An 18,989-nucleotide genomic window follows, 5' to 3' on the forward strand; every position below is an offset into this window, starting at 1 on the left:
GCCTTCTCACATCTCTTGAGTATGCAGACAGCTCTGGACATGTGCACAGCCCTTCACTGGCCTTTTAGGTTCCCAGGAATATGAAAGAGCTTTTCAAATCTCCCTGTGAATATCTCATTCCCCAGCTTTCCCTTTTAAGGTTTTTTTGGTTAGCTTTTTGTTTGCTCCAACCATTACTACTACCTCTGGCAGCTGCAATGTTAAAAAATGGACAGTGATTGTTTTTGACAAACATTCTCAGGGAAAAAGCTGTTCTCACTGATTCTGAGTTAAGCCAAATAAAGGCAGGTACAGGATGTGGGGTTTTCCAGGGAACTGCCAGACAGGCCAAATAATGATAAGTCTCTAAGAAAGGGGCTTTTTGTAGGATCTCCAACACCATTCTGTCCCCTTCAGTGACTTTTAGGCTATTGATTTTCACAATAACATCAAAGATGTTGCCTTTAAAGTCTACCTGGAGCTAGAGAGAGGACGATAGCAACAGGGCAAGTTAAAACATCATAAAGCTCTCTGTTCTAACTAAGAAGCCATTTGATATGATTTGGATGTTTTGTCCCCTCCAAATCTCATGCTGAAAGGTAATCCCCAGTGTTGGAGGTGGGGCCTGGTAGAAGGTATTTGGATAATGGGGGACAAATCCCTCATGAATGGCTTAGCACCATCCCCTTGGTGATGAGTGAGTTCTAGCTCTGACTTTACGCAAGACCTGGTTGTTTAAAAGTGTGTGGCACCTCCTCCCTCTCTCACTTAATCCTTCTCTCACCATATACGATGCTTGCTCCCACTTTTCCTTCTGCCATAAATAAAAGCTCCCTGAGGGCTCACCAGAAGCTGAGAAGATGCTGGTGCCATGCTTGTATAGCCTGCAGAACCATGAGCCAATTAAACCTCTTTTCTTTATAAATTACTCAGCCTCAGGTATTTCTTTATAGCACTGCAAGAACAGACTAACGCACCATTTTTCTTAGATAAATGCTACCCAGAGTGCTGTAAGCCTCTGTTAATTTTCAGAGTTCTGAAACAATTTATTTTGACCATTTTTGCCAGTATACTCATTGCCTTTATAGAAAAGAAGATTTTTGGAAGTCTTCACTCTGCCATATCTGCCCTCATCATTCTTATTTTTAAATGTCAACTAGTGGTTTAAAATTAATAAATTGATTTTTATTTCCAAAAATTAATTTTGGTTCTCTGTAATATCTTCTCATATATCTTCATGAACCTTCATTATTTATCGGATACAATAAAATACAAAGAGCTTAGGTTTTTCTGTTCAATGAGTTTTGACAATCATAAACACCCATTTAAGCACCATCAAAACAAGATAGTACAAATTTTTCATCAGACTAGAAAGTTCCCTCTTGTACAAATCTCCTAGTTTTGCAAGCATTTTCTGATTTCCATCACTATTCTTTTGTCTGTTCTTGAATTTCATACAAATAGAACGTTTTCGAGACTCATCTATATTGTTACATGTATTGATAATTCATTCTTTTTTAAAAAATGAATCATATTCCATTGTACAATTTATTCATTCTACTGTTAACAGATATTTGGGTTGTTTTCCGTTTTGAACTATTAAATAAAGGTGACATAAATGTTGTTGTTCATGTCTTTTTGTGAACACTTTTTCATTTCTTCTGCATAATTACATACGAGTAAAATATATTTAACTTTATGAGGGCCGGGCGCGGTGGCTCACGCCTGTAATCCCAGCACTTTGGGAGGCCAAGGCGGGTAGACCACGAGGTCAGGAGATCGAGACCATCCTGGCTAACACAGTGAAACCCCGTCTCTACTAAAAATACAAAATATTAGCCGGGCGAGATGGCGGGTGCCTGTAGTCCCAGCTACTCGGGAGGCTGAGGCAGGAGAATGGCGTGAAGCTGAGGCAGGAGAATGGCGTGAACCCTGGGGGGTGGAGCCTGCAGTGAGCCGAGATCGCGCCACTGCACTCCAGCCAGGGCGACAGCGAGACTCTGTCTCAAAAAAAAAAAAAAAAAAAACTTTATGAGAAACCAACAGTTTTATAATGTGTTTGTATCATTTGCCACTCCCACCATCAATATACATAAGTTCCAGTTGGGTAGAGTGTTTTGTTTTGTTGTTGTTGTTGTTGTTAATTTTACCCATTCTAATAGATGTGTTTTAATTTGCGGTTACATGATGACTAATGCTGTTAAGCATCATTTTAACATGTGCTTATTGTTCATTTGTATAACTTATTTTGTCTAGTGTCTGCTCAAGTCTTTTGCTCATTTTAAAAATTTGATTGTTTACTATTTATTTGTCCTTTGTGAAGTATATGTGTTGTGAATATTTTTTTCCAGTTTGTGGTTCATCTATTCATTTTCTCAGTGATGTCTCTTATAGAAAGCAATTTCTTATTTTGATGAAATTCAATGTATCCTTTTTAAACTTTAGGGAGTGGTAGGCAGAGAAGCCCCTCCCTGACAAAAAGTATCTATGTCCCAATCCTCAGAAACTATGAATAGATTACATTACATGGCAAAAGGGACTTTACAGATGTGATTAACGGATCTTCAGACGGATTATGTGGATGGGCTCAACCTATCACAGGAGCCCTTAAAAGTAGAAGAGGAAGGCCTTAGGGTGAATCATAAAGATATAACAATGGAAGAAGAGGCAGGAGAGATTCAAAGCACGGAAGGCACTAGACCTGCCACTGCCAGCTTTGAAGATGGAAGAAGAGGACTGTAAGCCCACAAGAGGAATTTGAGTGGCCTCTATGAGCTGGGAACGGGCCTTAACTGATAGCTAGCAAAAAAATGGGGTCCTAAAATTTAAAACCACTAGCAACTGAATTCTGCCAACAATGTGAATGAGCAAGGAAATAGATAGGAAATAGGCCCCAGAGGCCTTCTAAATAAAGCCAGCCCTGCTAACACTGATTTTGGTGTTGTGAGACTCTAAGCAAAGACTCAGTGAGCACACTGGATTTCTAATCTAAGGGAACTGTAAGATAATACATTTATATTGCTTTAACATGCTAAATTTCTGGTAATTTGTTATGGCAGCAGTAGCAAACTAAAACAAAGAGTGCTTTTTGTGCTCTGTCCAAATCTTTGCTTACCCTGAGTTTGAAAGTTCTCCTAGTTTTCTTCTAGAGGCTTCAAGGTTTTATTACTATTTTAAGTTCTCTTTTGTTTCTTCTATTATGTCTGCCTGGACAGGAATTCCCTAATTTGACTGATCTACTTGTCTCTTCTTTAAGTTACAAAGTACCCTTAAATGACCTGTGGCCTCTCTCTCCCTGCCCTTTTATCAGGTGTGAGTTTTCTTGACACCTACGCAAGGTAGGAATATTCAGGTCTTTCAGGCAGTAATGATGGCAGACAGACTAAGGTACAGCAGGTGGCCAAAGGCTGGGAAGATTGAGATTACTTTAAGGGTTGATGGTCCCACGGCCACCTTCAGAACATGCCTTCTTACAAGGGACATTCTCTCCTGGCCTCCTTCCCCAACCCAGCCTATCTAAATTTCAACCAGGGTTTGATTCCTGGCTCAAGTTCCATAGCTTCCATTAAGTTTTCTCTGAGCAGCCCGCAGGCTCACTTGCTCACTCACAGCAGCCCAGGTGCTGTAGCATATTGCTACTCATTTGGCACACTTGGACATTCCCACACTACCCTGGTGGTGCCCCCGCCACCAAACTGGAAAATTAATGTAGTCAGGCTCCAGCAGAAGCGGTTCACAGGAAGAGGGCTGACGCCCCCCTTCCCTATTTCCTGGTTCAACCAGAAGGATGCCAAATCGGGGTACCCTATAGTCTATAGGGTAGTCATGGGGAATCATTGGGTACCTGCCAGCACTGCTGCAGTGTGGAGCCCAGGTGCTGTAGCATATTGCTACTCATTTGGCATATTTCCATAGAAACCACACACCTCTGATATGTAAGCCTTGTCTCTCCAACTTGATTGTCTGTAATCCCAGCTGAATAAATGCTAAATAAATGCTGTTGAGGTAAACTGCATACATTTGATTCAACAATGCTATATTCAAGAGTATATCCTAAGGAAATAATCGGCAAAATGTATGAAAGATCTATGTATGAATACGTTCACTGTGATGGTGTTTATAACGGCAGATTGGGAAGAACCTGAATGTCCAGCAATAGGAGGCTGGCTAAAATAAGTATGGCACAGCTCTATTAGAGACTCTATGAAGGCATTTAAAATGATCAAGCAGATCCCATATATATTAAAAAAGGTATTTTGCCACATGAAAAAAGAACGTCAAGAGCACTAGGATGACATGTTTGGAAATAATTCCATCACTTCCACAACGAAAAATCATTAAAAATCTCCATATAGTACTCTGTGAGGGTCAAACATATATATTTGGAAAGATATATACCAAAGTGATAACTGACTACCTCTCTGCAACATTTTCTGTATTGAAGGTTTTACAATGAACATACATTTTTAAAATTTTAAAGTTTTATTTTAAAAGTCAACACATTTGTCCATTCAATAAGCCAGCTCCTGCTCCTCGCTTTTTCAAAAACTGGGGTGGTCGGGCGCGGTGGCTCATGCCTGTAATCCCAGCACTTTGGGAGGCTGAGGCGGGCAGATCACGAGGTCAGGAGATCGAGACCATCTTGGCTAACACAGTGAAACCCCATCTCTACTAAAAATACAAAAAATTAGCTGGGTGTGGTGGTGGGCGCCTGTAGTCCCAGCTACTCGGGAGGCTGAGGCAGGAGAATGGCATGAACCCGGGAGGCGGAGCTTGCAGTGAGCCGAGATTGCATGACTGCACTCCAGCCTGGGAGACAGAGAGAGATTCCGTCTTGAGAAAAAAAAAAAACAAAAAAAAAACTGGGGTAAAATTCACTTTATATAAAATTCATCCTTACTTTTTAAAGCAGTTTCTTCCTCCATGTGCCCAATTAACATGACATGACTATATTACTCTTTTTCGTTCACCAGATTCAGAAATGTCCTGATTTATAGGCGGATGAGGATTTTTAACTCAATTATACCAACTGTCATTCTCTCTCCATATGCAATCATTTTAGCTCAATTTTTGTTAAATCCACATTGTCATGATGAAAGTTAAGCACATATTACTCATTAAGAACCATGTGGGATTCCTCCCATTTCTCTCTTGTGATGACTGTTTCCTGGATCCCATGACTTCTCTGCTCAGTGTGGTCCCTCTTTAGGATGGGAACACATCCTCCACTAGCTTCCAGAGAAAGAATGCAGGGGAAGTAAATTTTTGCTGTACAACTCTGTGCAGCTGAAACAAGTTTCTTCCTACCCTCACATTTGACTGATAGTCTGGTTGGGCAGAGAATTCTGAGTTGAAAACATAACTAAAGGTGTTGTCTCACTGTCTTCAAGCTTCCAATGTCACTGAGACATTCCATGCCAGTTTTATTCCTGATCCTTGGCTATGACCTGTTTTTTATTTCTTTCTGGAATTTTTCAGGATCTTCATTTTATTCCCTGTGATCTGAAATTTCACCACAATATACCTTGTTATGGGTCTCTTTCAGCATTGCGCTGGGCCTTGGTAAACATTTTTAACCTACAGACACATTCTTCAGTTCTCGGAGATTTCCTCTTTCTTTGCATTTTTACTCTCAAAATTTCCATTTCTATTTCTTACCCATTTTCTGCTTTGTTTTTTAAAATCTTACTTTCTGGAAGAATTCCTTGACTAACTTCCAAACTTTATAGAATTTTTTAAAGTTTGTCTATCATATTTTAAATTTCTAAGATTGTTCTCGTTCTTCAATTGTTCTTTTTATCTTTATAGTGTCCTGGTTTTGTTTTATAGATATACTATCTTTTCTTGAGTACATAAATTATAATTTCTTTTTTTTTTTTTTTGAGACAGAGTCTCGCTCTGTTGCCCAGGCTAGAGTGTAATGGTGCAATCTCGGCTCACTGCAACCTCCGCCTCCTGGCTTCAAGCGATTCCCCTGCCTCAGCCTCCCGAGTAGCTGGGATTACAGGCACCCGCCATCATGCCTGGCTGATTTTTGTATTTTTGTAGACACAGGGTTTCACCATGTTGGCCAGGCTGGTCTTGAACTCCTGACCTCAGGTGATCCGCCCACCTCGGCCTCCCAAACTGCTGCGATTACAGGATTGAGCCACCACGCCTGGCCAATATAAATTATAATTTCTTTAAAACTTTCTGCAATGTCTCTGTTTCTTCCAAACTCTATTTTTTGTTTCTTTTTCATTATTATTTTTTAGAGACAGGGTATCCCTCTGCAGCCCAATCATAACTCACTGCAGTCTCAACTCCTAGGCTCAAGGGCTCCTTCCACCTCAGCCTCCTTAGTAGCTGAGAATACAGGCATGTGCCACCACAGCCAGGTAAGTTTTTTTTTTTCCTTTTTAGAAACAGGGTCTTGCTATGTTGCCCAGGCTGATCTCAAACTCCTGGCCTCAAGCAATCCTCCTGGCTTAGCCTCTCAAACTGCTAGGATTACAGGTGTGAGCTACTGTACCCGGGCAGTAGTGTACTTACACTTTTATGGGTTTTGCAATTTGTCCAAGTCTTTTGGGGCTGGGGGGTGCTTAACCACCTTGATCTTCTTTGTCTCTCAAACAAGCAGTAGCATCCTCACGTAGCACAGGAGGAAATTGTTCCAGCAAGGTCGAGTGGCAGGCTCAAGGCCATGTGGTTAGCCTGGCATGGTCAGGGCTGGAATCCAGGTCATCTGACTCCCCAGGAGGTGCCTCTTTTATGTCACACCACCTCTTGGACACTGGTGCCAGGCCACCAACTAATGTTGACCAAGGAATGGGAAAAGGGGAGAGGAGCACTGGGTTGCACTGGGCTCTGATGGAGAGGCGTCTCAGGCCTCCTGGGTAAGCACAGTGATGCCACGTATCGCTGACCCCAGACTCAGCGCATTCTGATCCACTTTTTAGTATATTCTTATCTGATCCTGAGAAAGAGAGCATGCAGGTGCCAATGTTGCCTTTTATATAATAGGGAACTGAGGGCTAGAGAGTGAAACTCAGCCAACACAAGGCCTTGGAGCCAGGGGCAACAAAGCTGAACTCTAGGCCTGGTTTCCCTAACCCCTCCTTCCCTTTCTCCCATTGGGGTGGGGGTGGGGAGGGCCTCTGTTGGCAGCTCTAGGTGGGCTCACCTCCCTGTCCCCAGCCACCTGTGGAGAGCATACCCCCAAGGGGGCAGGCACCACGCTGAAGAGACAGGAGCCTGTGGGCACGGAGCCTCCAAGGTGCCTTCCCATCCACAGAAGTTCATAGCTGTGAGGGCTCCGTCTTCTCAGAAACACTGCAGCAGTGGTGGCAGCAGCAGCAAGCCCTCTGAGATAAGCCCATGCACTGGTGGCAGTGTTTTTGTTTTCATTTTTAAATAAAATATTTTTAAAACAAAAAAATGATGAAAGATACCTACCTAAGCTAAATTCTAAAATGGGCTCATCTGGGTCTTGTATATTTCCTGAATAGAAAAGAAATGACAGAAAAATCACCCTTAATAAACTTTTCTCTGTTTTCAGATTAAATGCACAAATAACCCACTACTTCCCCCCAACAACAACAACAAAAACTGCCATGCAAGACAATTTCTTTATTTTAAAAATATTTTGTTTTTGAGATTGCTAAGAAGTCCCTGACCCCACAACCAAACCCCTGCTCCTCCTCAGATCTACATATCCACAACAGGGAGGGCTTTTACTATGGCCTGGGCATGTGCCAGCAAAACACTTGGACATTCCCACACTACCCTGGTGGTGCCCCCACCACCAAACTGGAAAACTAATGTAGTCAGGCTCCAGCAGAAGCGATTCACAGGAAGAGGGCTGATGCCCCCCTTCCCTATTTCCTGGTTTAACCAGAAGGATGTCAAATCGGGGTACCCTGTAGTCTATAGGGTAGTCATGGGGAATCATTGGGTACCTGCCAGCACTGCTGCAGTGTGGAGCCCAGGTGCTGTGAGCTCATACCTGGAGCCCGGTGCAGGCCCTGTGAGGCTCACCTGCCAGAGAGAGGCCCAGCATGTCGGCCGCCACGTCAATGGTGGAAGCCCGCTGCATTGCACGGGCCCTGGCACCATGGCGAGGGCTGTGCTCTCTTGCTGTCATGATGTCATTGGTGATGATGTGCTTCTTGATCCTGGGTCAGACCACGCCTGATTACCCGGGAAGCGTTGGCACCAAGCCCTAGTCCGCTAAAGTGGCAGTAGCCCTGAGAAAAGGAGCACTGGTAAGAAACCATGGGGATGGTGACGGAGAGAAATCATGCTCTCATTTAGAAAGAACGTGACCTAACGCAGGCGAGGTACAGTGACAGGGTTCCCCAGCATGTGAGGAACCGGGGTGGACCAGCCGCTGCTCCCTGTCCCTTCTGGTCACTTCTTTCTCCCCACTCCCCAACACAGGGTGTCCATGGGATCCCTTGAGGATGTCCTGTCCCTTCAACGGAGATATGCCACAGTGAATGATGGTTTTCATATAATTATAAAATATGGCTTTTGAGATTTTCTTGTTCTCTTTATTATGCTCTTCTGTTGGCAAGTCTCTTAGAACCTTTAAAAATTTAAATCAATTCACCACAACCTCTGTGAGAAGGGTAAGAGCTGCAGAAGAGTCTGCTGCCCACGGGCTACATATAGGTGGCAAAACACTAGTGAGACGAAGCTCACAACTCTAACCTGCTGGCTTTCTTCCCAGAGCTGCATAAACTTTACGTGTGTCTGGGTCTCAGGCTTTCCTTCCCGCAAAGAATGTAATCTAGGCCTAGGCGAAGTGGAGGGTGCTGTGCTATGGAAAGGGAGGGCTCTGGGTAAAACACTGCCACAGGCTGAGTCAGACGCTTCACACGGCTCAGAGCTCCAGAGCTCACACTCTGCTCTCAGAAGTAGGTTAAGCAGCGAGAAGAGTGTTTCAGGTTTTTCCAACCCTATATGCTACAACTCCTGCTGTCTCTAGAAAGAACTAACCTTTAGAAGTTAAGATAATTATACTGAGCAATAAGCCTGGTTTAAAACACTCTCTCAGAGGTCTTCATATTTCCAGAGACAGCCCTGTCTTCTCAAAGGGTGTCCACACCCTGTGCCTGAAGGACCTGGGCTCCTGTCCTTGGGTTAATTCACCAAACAACTTACTGGACATGTTTGCTCTCGGACCATGTGGCATTTCTTCATAGAGGCATGTCCAAATCCATCATCTAAAAATAAGAAAGCGAAAACTTAACAAGCTGGTCAAACATGAAGTTTCTGAGACTGCAATGCCTAGAAACGTGGAGGCCAAGAGCTACTCCATGTTTGTTTGAGCTCCACACCCCAATCCAACCTTCTGGCTCAAACATACAAGTTTTGCTCAAACCCAAAATAAATGAGAAAGAGAAAGCACATATTCCTCTCCCCTGCAGGGCTGACCTGTTGGGGGAGTCTGGGCCTGTCCTAAAGAGCCAGGTGGGCAGCTGGGTATGGTTTAGGGAGATGAGAATCTGAGACCAGTTTCCCCACTCACAAACTGTAGGCCCTGGGAGAAACTGCAGGGCCCTCTAAGGCCCTGCCCTTCGGGATGGATGGGCTGCATTCGTCTCATGGGGCTGCAGTGAAAACCAAATGTGCATGAACAGGAGAGGGCTCTGCAAACTCCACTGAGCTCCCACAATGCCACTCAGTCCCAGCACCACAGGGGCTGTTTGGCAGGCCTCAGGGCAGGGCTCAGCTCATGAGCCATCCCTCTCAAAGCACCAGGGTCGGGGAATCAGATGACTGCAGGAGCAGAGTGCTTAGCCCAGGGCTGACTCGGTTTGTCTCGCGGGCTGTGCTCCTATCCCTCCCACTAGGGGTGCCCAGAGACCTTCAGCCTGGGCATCTCTGCAGACAGGGCAGTGGCCTGGTTGGGGAGCCACAATAAAAATCACCAAGGAGAAGATTTGCTGGTTGACGTCAAAAGGCACACAAGTGAAGCAATGTGCAATGTGACTGGTAAAACAGGAAAGTGCTTACAGTACTAATATCTGCTTTTTACAGAAATGGTTGTACACATTAACAAAAAACTCACCAAAATGCAAGTGGCAAAAGGTAGGAATTCATAAATGAGGAACACACGTGGTAAACATTTTGAAAAAGTGACCAAACTCATTAAGTAATGCAATGCTAAATATGCTTTCCTTCACCTAAATTCGTCCTCCAAAAGAGTTTTGTTTGTTCTTTAATGAGAATACACATTGCTGGAGGACCTGGGGGAAGCTGTCTAGGACTCTCCTATATTGTTACTCCATCTTAGAGTAGTTCAAACATTCGGAAAGCCATCTGGCATTATCAAAATTTGTAAATGATAACAAAACTCTTACCAATAGTCTAGAACATGGAAAAGACTACTGGGTAAAAATGCTTATTGCAGCATTACTTATAATAATAAAGCAATCCAAATGCCCAGCTATAGGTAAGAAAATAATGTTCTGGAACATGCATAAGGCATACTATTATCCGGCTATCAAAATGATCATAATAAAGCCAATAGACACAGGAGAAGTTCTTCAACCCCATTAGTCATCAGAGAAATGCAAACTGAACCCATGAGATACCTCTGCACAAGCACTGGAACAGCAAAAATGACAAAGACCAACAATACCAAGTGTTGATGAGGACACGGAGTAACTGGAAGTGATACTGCTGGTAGAGCGTAAATAGTCACCTGCGCTGGAAAACTGGCCGTCTCTACTTAAGTTGAACATACACCCACCCTGTGACCTGGCATACAACTCAGAGGGGGAGCTGCTAACAGAAACGCACACTTATGCTCACCAAAAGCCTGTAGAGATGGTTTAGAGCAGCAACGTTCACAGTAGTAAAATACCAGAGACAACCTAAACGTTCGTCAACAGTAGAACAGATGAAACAATGGGATGAGTCTCAGAAACAATGTCAAGGGGAAAAGTTAAGACCATTCTAGGCAAATCCATTCATACGAAGTTCAAGCACAGGCCAAACGAATCTGTGGCATCTGGAGTATGGAGAGTGGTATCCTGAAGGGGTGGGTACTGACTGGGGAGGGTGAGAGGGCTTCTGGGGCTCTGGAAATGATCTGGGTGCGGGTTACACACAGACTTTACTGTGTGAAATTCACTGAGCTGTACACAGGTGATTTTTATACCCCAATACAAAGTGTATACAAGACAGCATAGCATAAAAAAAACACATCAGTTCTGCATCATGTGTTTTTAAAGAAATAGCCCACCTTTGCTCTGTTTGCAGCCATTTAAAGAGATACTGTACAGAGGGGACAGCCAGCAGGAGGCTGTATCAAGATGACAGCCATGCTGGGGGTGTTATCATGGGGAACTGTCTTCCTCCTTCTCTAATGGCCATCCTCTTGTGTCACTGAAGATTGCACCCCATGCTGGCCAGAGGCAGGGCAGCACCCTAGGCATGACTTCAGCTGGAAGAAGGGGCTCTTCCCTTTTGAACCTTTTCCCAGTGTGTCTAAAGCATTCCATTGCCTGCCATGCTGCCCTGCTCAGCCTGTTAGTGAAGGTGTCGGTCACCCCCTTCACTTGCGACAGCGGAGACAGGCCACCTAACAGAGGGACACATCTGTACCCCAACATCCTGCCAGCCCTGGGGAAGCTCCGAAACTCACCCATGCCTACCCCTTTCCACCTCTCCCTGCAGGGTCCCTGCCCACTCCACCAGCCTGCTCTGCCCTTAGGAGGGTGGTTTATATCCTAGGCATCGTGAGGTTTCCGGAGACAGAAATGCTTAAAGGGGTACATCTACAGACTAATTTTACACTTGAGAGAGTTCACAGGTCACAGAAACTTTTAGGTCAAAAAGACCTTAGAAGCACTTCATAGTTATTTGGGGACATTTAATTAGAATCTGCAATTTCAGTCATCAAGGCCCAGAACACAAAGCCAATTTGCACAGCTGAACTCGATTTCTCTTCTTGGTCTCATTAATATAAGGTAATTCACCAAGGATTCTTATATTCCCAAGGTCCTTGTTATTCCTCCCCGCTCCATTTGAAGACCAGAGCTCATTAGGAGGAAAAACTGCACTTAAGTAGAAGAGGAGACAGAGTGTGTGGGAGCTGTCTAGGGGGCTGGAATTTTTTCTTGGGGTCAAGAACAAAGAAGCAATAACCCATGAAGTGAGCAGCTCCCATTCCTCACTCTGTGCAGTCACGTGACCCCTCCGACAAGAGGCGGCAGGCCATCAAGTGGACAGCAAACCCTGAGGTTCTATCCCACTTCCCATGATGTCCCTTCCAGCCATGGGGGGCAGGGAAAGGGGTGGTGGAGAGGGCACCGGCAGGATGGGAGGGGTGTTAGGATTCACACAGGACTAGTGAGGTGGCAAGGCCTTCAGCAGCAGTCCTGGGAAAGGTTTGCCAGAGGCCTAGTGGGGGTACTGCAGGTCCCTCCGCCTCAGGAACCTCTCAGGCTCCCCTGAGCTGGAGTTGAGGGGTGAGGATTAACACATCAGAGCTCCACTTTTGCTTATTCATTGGGGTTTTTCTAAGAATAATTTTTAAAAGGAGTTGCACAGATGAGGCCACGGATGCTCAGAGTGATTTTTTTCAAGGTCGCATGGAGATGAAATATGAACTATCATTATCAACCCAAAGAAAAAGCCCAAGTGCAATGGGGGCCCCTCTCCCTGCCCCACCCACCAGAGCCCATCCTACCCCACCCCTGTCCTACCCCACCACAGCCTATTGCTGTCACTGTTGCAGCAAATGGGCTGAGAAGCTTCACTGTGCCTCTGCTCTCCAAACACAGGCAGCACAAGAGAGAAAGTAAAATGAAAGGCTGGCATGAAGCTGAGCATGAGTCAGCAGCCCCTAAGAAAGAGGCTACTTTACAGGGGCAGAAAGAGAAAAGGACTTACTCTCAGAAACCCCAAATCCAGGACAGCTAAAATCATAGATCAGTGAGGTGTCACACCATTCACTGGCACTGAAAGTTACTATTAATAATAACCTCAGAAAGACAAATATCACCTTCCTGCAGACAGACAGGAAGGATACTGTAAAGGGTGCGGATGAACCTCCAGCTAGAAGAGGCACACAGAGCAAGGCATGTGGGAAGGGCGTGGAGCTGCCCTGCCCGCCCTATGTGCCACTTCCCGGGAACCTCTGCATGCTCAGCAATCCAAAAGCTCCCAGTACTCAGCCCTTTGGAGTTTTGTACTTTTTTTTTTTTTTTCCAGCTTTTAGAGACAGGGTCTTGCTCTGTCTCCTAGGCTGGAGTGCAATGATGTGAGGCTTATTGTAGCCTCAAACTCCTGGGCTCAAGCCATCCACCCATCTCAGCCTCCTGAGTAGCTGGGACCACACGCATGTGCCACATCTGGATAATTACTAATTTTTAAAAATTAGAGATGGGGTCTCACTATGTTGCCCAGGCTGGTCTCAAACTCCTGACTTCAAGCAATCCTCCCACCTTGACCTCCCAAAGTGGTGGGATTACAGGTGTGAGCCATAACACCTGGCCTCCTTTTGGGTCTTTAATGAAAGCTTCATTATAGACATAATTGAGTAAATCACTGGCCACTGATTTACCAGCTCAACCTTCAGCCTCTCTCCCCTCCCCAGAGGTGGGAGGGTGGAAGACTGTAAATTCCAGCCCTCTAATCATAGGATTGGTTACCCTGGCAGCCAGCCAAATCCTAAAGCAATTTAAGAGCCCCCAGCCACCAGTCATCTCATTAGCATACAAAGATACTCTTATCACTCCAGAGATTCTAAGAATCTGAGGAAAAGAGGGAGGTAGACCAAATATATTATTTCACAATACCACACCCCCTCTCTAACTCCAGGTGGGGCTCAGAACACCCTGAACACATCCCCTGAGCCTCCCCCACTCCCAATATTCCCTAGGCTAGGCTTGGACCTCACCACTCTGGACACTCCATGGTGTGAGATGACTTTAATGTCAAGACGATGGGTCCACTCAAGTGACTCTACTAGAGCTGCTAATCCAACCTAGAGAGGAAATGTGACCCAGTCTCTACCACAATGTTCCAGACCAGCCTCTGTTTCCATGGGTCCCCTAGAGCCATATGGAAACTGAATCTACCCAGGGATCTACTCAGACCTTGTCTACACCCAACAGGGGTCCTGGGACCCTTGGGGGCTTCAGGGCCACCAATTCTTGAAGCCCAGCAGATAAGAGAACAACGGGCACCTAGAAGGACTTTCTATGACATGGCACAAACATGGGGATGGGCACAGGGTAAGTAAAATGCAGCCACTGATGACACAAACTGAATGGGCCAGAGCCAGAATGGCTGCGGTGACAGGGAGGGGCAGCAGGGACAGGGCAAGGCCAACAGAGAGAACAGGAGCAGTAACTCCAGAATGGCCAAGCCCAAGGTGACCAGCAAACTGGAGACTCCACTCCAAAGACGAGGCAGCACTGGCCTGTGTGCGGGCTTGGCACACCCACTGCCACAACAGCTCACATTCTGCTTCCAAGCATCCGCTCAGGCCCGTCACCAGCCAAGGTACGTGCTGCACACAGCAAAGACCAGGAGGGCCTGCTTCCAAGTATTCCAGAGCAATAGCCAATGGCAGCAGAAACTTCCTCTGGTTTATATTTGGAATGAATGAGTAAGTGAGTGAGTGAGTGAATGAATGAATGCCTCTACATAACCAATGAGAAAGTTAAGTGCTATGAATCAACTTTTAATGCAAAGCAAATGATAAAATAGGTATGAGAAGAAGAGCGTGTGACCATGGGATGAGAATACACCAAAACTCATTCTTCCTTAAATATGGCCAACTTGAGGGGGCCGCCCAGGAAGAAGAGGATGTTGAACACTGGAGAAAACTGCCATCTGATGTCAAGTGGGAAGGGGTTGTGGGGTTGGCATGGGTCATAAAAGCAGAAGGACTGATTCTGGGAGGTGATGCAGGAGGAGTGGGGCCTACAATACAGCAGTTGGGGTCCTTGATTCTAATTTGCCCACTTTGGAGACTCCTCCATCCCTGGGTGTCCTTCCCCATCCTACGGTACAAGGGAATAGTGGAAGCAAGCAGGCCTTCCATTTTTTTTTCTTTCAAACAAAAGCCAGCTGCTTAGGAAAGATCTTAACCTTTTAAACGAAGTCAAATATGCTTCTCTAGCATAAAATACAAAAAAAAAAAAAATGCTGTCTTAAAGGCCCAGGTATTAACTAGGATGAAAAGGCCACATGCTGCAGGAACAAGGACAAGAGTGGAGGGGACTTGGGAGGAGTCTTAGGAAGGCCTTCCTCATGCCTCTCGGGGCTCTGGCTCCAAGCCCACCAGGCCCCCAGTACCCTGGTCCACAAAAGACTCTTGATATAGTTTGAATGTGTTCTCCAAAGTTCCTGTGTTGAAAACTTAATTGTCATTGTAACAGTAGTGGGAGGTGGGGCCTTTAAGAGGTGATTAGGCCATGAGGACTCTGTCCTTATGAATGGATTAATGCTGTTTCTGTAGGAGTGAGGGGAGTGGGCTCCCGATAAATCGGGAGTTTAGCCCGATTTCCTCTCCCTGTCTCTCATGCTGGCTTTCACCTTCCACGCTTCCACCATGGGAAGACCCTCACCAGATGCGGGCACCATGCTCCTGGACTTCCCAGCCTCCAGACTGTAAGAAATAAGTTGCTTTTCTTTACAAACTACCCAGGCTGTGGTATGTTGTTGGAGTAGCAGAAAATGGATTAAGACAGGTGTCAACACCTGCCCTTCCGCAGACTAAACCCTTAGATCAACCTGTGAGGCCCAGAGTGGGGCCTCAGGAATCCAACCACTTGCTCAGCTAATCTCACTTCAGATCCCTCCTCCCCCATACGTACAAGAGCTGCCGAGCTTCTCTCAGCCTCAGTTTCTGTATAACAGAAATAACACTGGTCTCACCAGGACACACTGAGGAGCAAGCACATATGTGAAGAAACACAGAAAACATCCGCGTAGAGCTTGGTACATGGGCTGTCAGCCATGTGAGGTTGTCGCCTTGGCATGTGAGGTTCTCACCTTGGCTTTTCCTAACCTCCCCTGAGGCTGGCCCCCACAGCGCTTGTACTGGGGCCATCTGTGAGCCTGGAAGCCCTTTCTCTACAGCTAAGTCTACTTGAGTTTTACCCAACTTTCCTACCTTCTCCAATTCCTCCAACCAGAACTTTTCACCAAGGCCCATGGTACTTTGCTTGCGCTACAGTTTATAATCACCAAAAATTATGCCCAAAGGTTGCTATTGGAAAGGAACATGAGAACGCAGGCCTGTTCCTTGAAGCAATACAGCTTGGTGGCATGGGGGAGGGGAGCCCAGGCAGTGGCATCAGACCTGGTGAGCCGCTGTGAAGCATGTGACCTTCTACAGGGTCCCATCTCTGTGCGTCAGTTTCCTCGGCTGTCAAATGAAGTTACGACTACTGTTGGAAGGAATTCACAGTCTCCCAATCAGAGGAGTGTGAGTGGACCCTGGACTCTTAGGGAAGTGAGGCAGGTGCTCTGTCCCTCCAGGATAGACATCCATGTCCTGAGGGGGCAGCATCATGGTCCTCTTGTACTGGAGAGGTCTGCTTCCTCCTCCCCTCAGAGCTGGGGCCCAACCTTCTCCCATCTCCCACCTCCCAGCTCTCTATACCTGCACAGGGCAGGAGAGGGTCACTGTGAGTAAAGCTCTGACTCAAAGGACACTTAACACCCAAGCATGCTGCAAAACATCCATCCAGCACTGCTAGGGCTTAAATACAGGAAAGTAATGTGCTTTAGAAAAATCAAGCACAGGGGCCCGGTAATCCCAGCACTTTGGGAGGACAAGGCAGGCAGATCGCAAGGTCAGGAGATCGAGACCATCTTGGCCAACATGGTGAAACCCCGTCTCTATTAAAAATACAAAAAATTAGCCGGGCGTGGTGGCACGTGCCTGTAGTCCCAGCTACTTGGGAGGCTGAGGCAGAAGAATCGCTTTAACCCGGGAGGTGGAGGTTGCAGTGAGCCCAGATCGCGCTACTGCACTCCAGCCTGGGCAACAAAGCGAGACTCCATCCCAAAAAAAAAAAAATTAAATCAAGTACAGGAAGAGAAGTAACATGCTGGCAATGTGCATCCCTTCTCACCTGCAGACACAAATGACCTGACTCAGGGCCCCCGAGCTTGTGCTCACTGGGAGATGTTCATTTATCTCTGGCTTCCCATTTCCCAAGCCCTACTGTCTGCCACTGATGATGGACAGGCAGCAATGGCAATGAGTTAATAACTTCATTTACTTAACTGACATGCCTCATTAGTTTAATAAATATGCCGACTATTATAATACAGGGCCTGAACCAGAATACAAATGCACATCCCAGACTCTGATGGAGGGAGTCAGTCACTGTGCTACAGTCTGAATGTGTTCAGCTACAGTCTGAATTCCTATGTTGAAATGTAGCCATCAATGTGATAGTATTACAAAGCGGGGCCTTTGGGAGGTGATTAGACCCTGAGGGCTCTGGCCTCATAGGTGGGATTAGTGCTGTATGAAAGGGCTGGAGGGAACTTGGTAGGCCCTTTTTGCCCTTCACCTTTTGTCATGTGAGGACATGGCAAGAAGGCCCTCAGCAGACCCTAAATGCCAGTGCCTTCCCAACATCCACAGGTCTAAGAAGTACATTTCTGTTGTTTACCAGTCTCAGTTATTTTGTTATAGCAGCCTGAACTGACTGAGATACCTTGGATAGGGACATGGATATCCCTGTAAACAAGAGGGCAGAGGAGGATGCTCCAGGAGCAGAACAAGCCCAGATCGTTCCAGCCTTCCTCTTTCACCTCACTGGCCCCTCAAGGTTTCCCATCTCAGTAGATGGAGTTCTGTCCTTCCACTTGCTCTAGGCAACAAATAACATCCTGGCCTCCTCCTCCTCTCAGATCCCACATCCAATCCATTGACAACTCTATCAGCTCTATCTTCCCCGTAAGTACGACTTCAACTCCCTCAGTACCCCAGCTCCCATACCTTGGGAATTTGACCAGCGTCCCTCCCACAGTCCTCACAGTCTGTGTCCAACAGCAATGACTGGGCCTGTGAACGTCCTAGCAGTGTCTTCATCCTCCTCCTGCCCTGGCCTCTTTACTGTTTAGACTTTTATCTGGTGTGGCCTTTGCATCAGCCACCCTCTCTGGGACTGCCCTTCCTCAGACAACAAGGCAGGCAACTCCCTCACTTCTTTTATGTCCTTCTTGGTTCCCAGCTTCTCCTGGAGGTCTTTGGGACAGCCCACTTTAGAACTGCAGCTCAGCTCCTTGTGGTTCACCCATAGACCATGAACCTTCAGGGGATTTTCTGTAAGAAGCAGTTTGAAAATAAGCTGTCCTGAAAAAAGTGCTTTAAAATGTTTGTGCTGAGCAAAACAAGTGCTCATAATCTAGGAGATGAGTGAGATGTGTCAATAATCACAAGCGCAATGTCTGGGAGGTGCCAGGAGCAGCCTGGGGCGGGCAGGGGTCTGCTGACTGCCTTCCACACCACACACTTCAGCCACTCTTTCTTCAGCACCTCCAATTTCTTGCTTCTGCACCTCATGCTGTTTCTTCTCTGTAAACTGGCAATCTCTTTAACACAGCAGTCCCCCCAACCTTTTTGGCACCAGGAACTAGTTTTGTGGAAGACAATTTTTGGGGGCTGGTCAAGGGGAGTGGTTTCGCAACAAAACTGTTCCACCTCAGATCATCAGGCATTAGTTAGATTCTCATAAGGAGCACGCAACCCAGATCCCTCACATGCGCAGTTCACAGCAGGGTTTGTACTCCTATGAGAATCTAATGCCACCGCTGCTTGACAAGAAGTGGAGCTCAAGTAATGCCTGCCACTCACCTCCTGCTGTGCAGCCCAGTTCCTAACAGGCCACAGGCCAGTACTGGTCTGCAGCCCGGGGACTGTGGACTCCTGCTTTAACAAACAGTTGAGGGTCTATTATGGAGCACGCCTTAGGGATACAAAGATGATAAGAGGCTTGGTCCAGAGCTACATCACAAAGTGTAACAAAGATGAATGGTAGACA

The 18,989-nt window shown here is 46.2% G+C and overlaps 1 protein-coding gene across 17 annotated transcripts in view; it reads right to left on the bottom strand.

Annotated features, from left to right (window-relative positions):
* Positions 1-18,989, bottom strand: part of INPP4A (inositol polyphosphate-4-phosphatase type I A) — a 150,135-nt gene that overhangs the window by 66,836 nt on the left and 64,310 nt on the right. For 16 of the 17 annotated variants that reach the window (XM_032178288.2, XM_032178293.2, XM_058428601.1 and 13 more), the window contains exons 2-4: positions 9,124-9,185; positions 7,996-8,204; positions 7,414-7,458 (exon numbers count right to left, since the gene is read on the bottom strand). In XM_032178288.2, coding sequence (XP_032034179.1) covers positions 7,414-7,458; positions 7,996-8,101 — 151 coding nt within the window. In that variant the 5' untranslated portion in view covers positions 8,102-8,204; positions 9,124-9,185. Of the gene's footprint in view, positions 1-6,510; positions 6,770-7,413; positions 7,459-7,995; positions 8,205-9,123; positions 9,186-18,989 lie in introns of those variants that run through there. The other variant, XM_032178296.2, reaches the window with a different exon arrangement.

Source organism: Hylobates moloch, unplaced genomic scaffold, assembly GCF_009828535.3.
Source record: "Hylobates moloch isolate HMO894 unplaced genomic scaffold, HMol_V3 SCAFFOLD_15, whole genome shotgun sequence".
Taxonomy (NCBI): Eukaryota; Metazoa; Chordata; class Mammalia; order Primates; family Hylobatidae; genus Hylobates; species Hylobates moloch.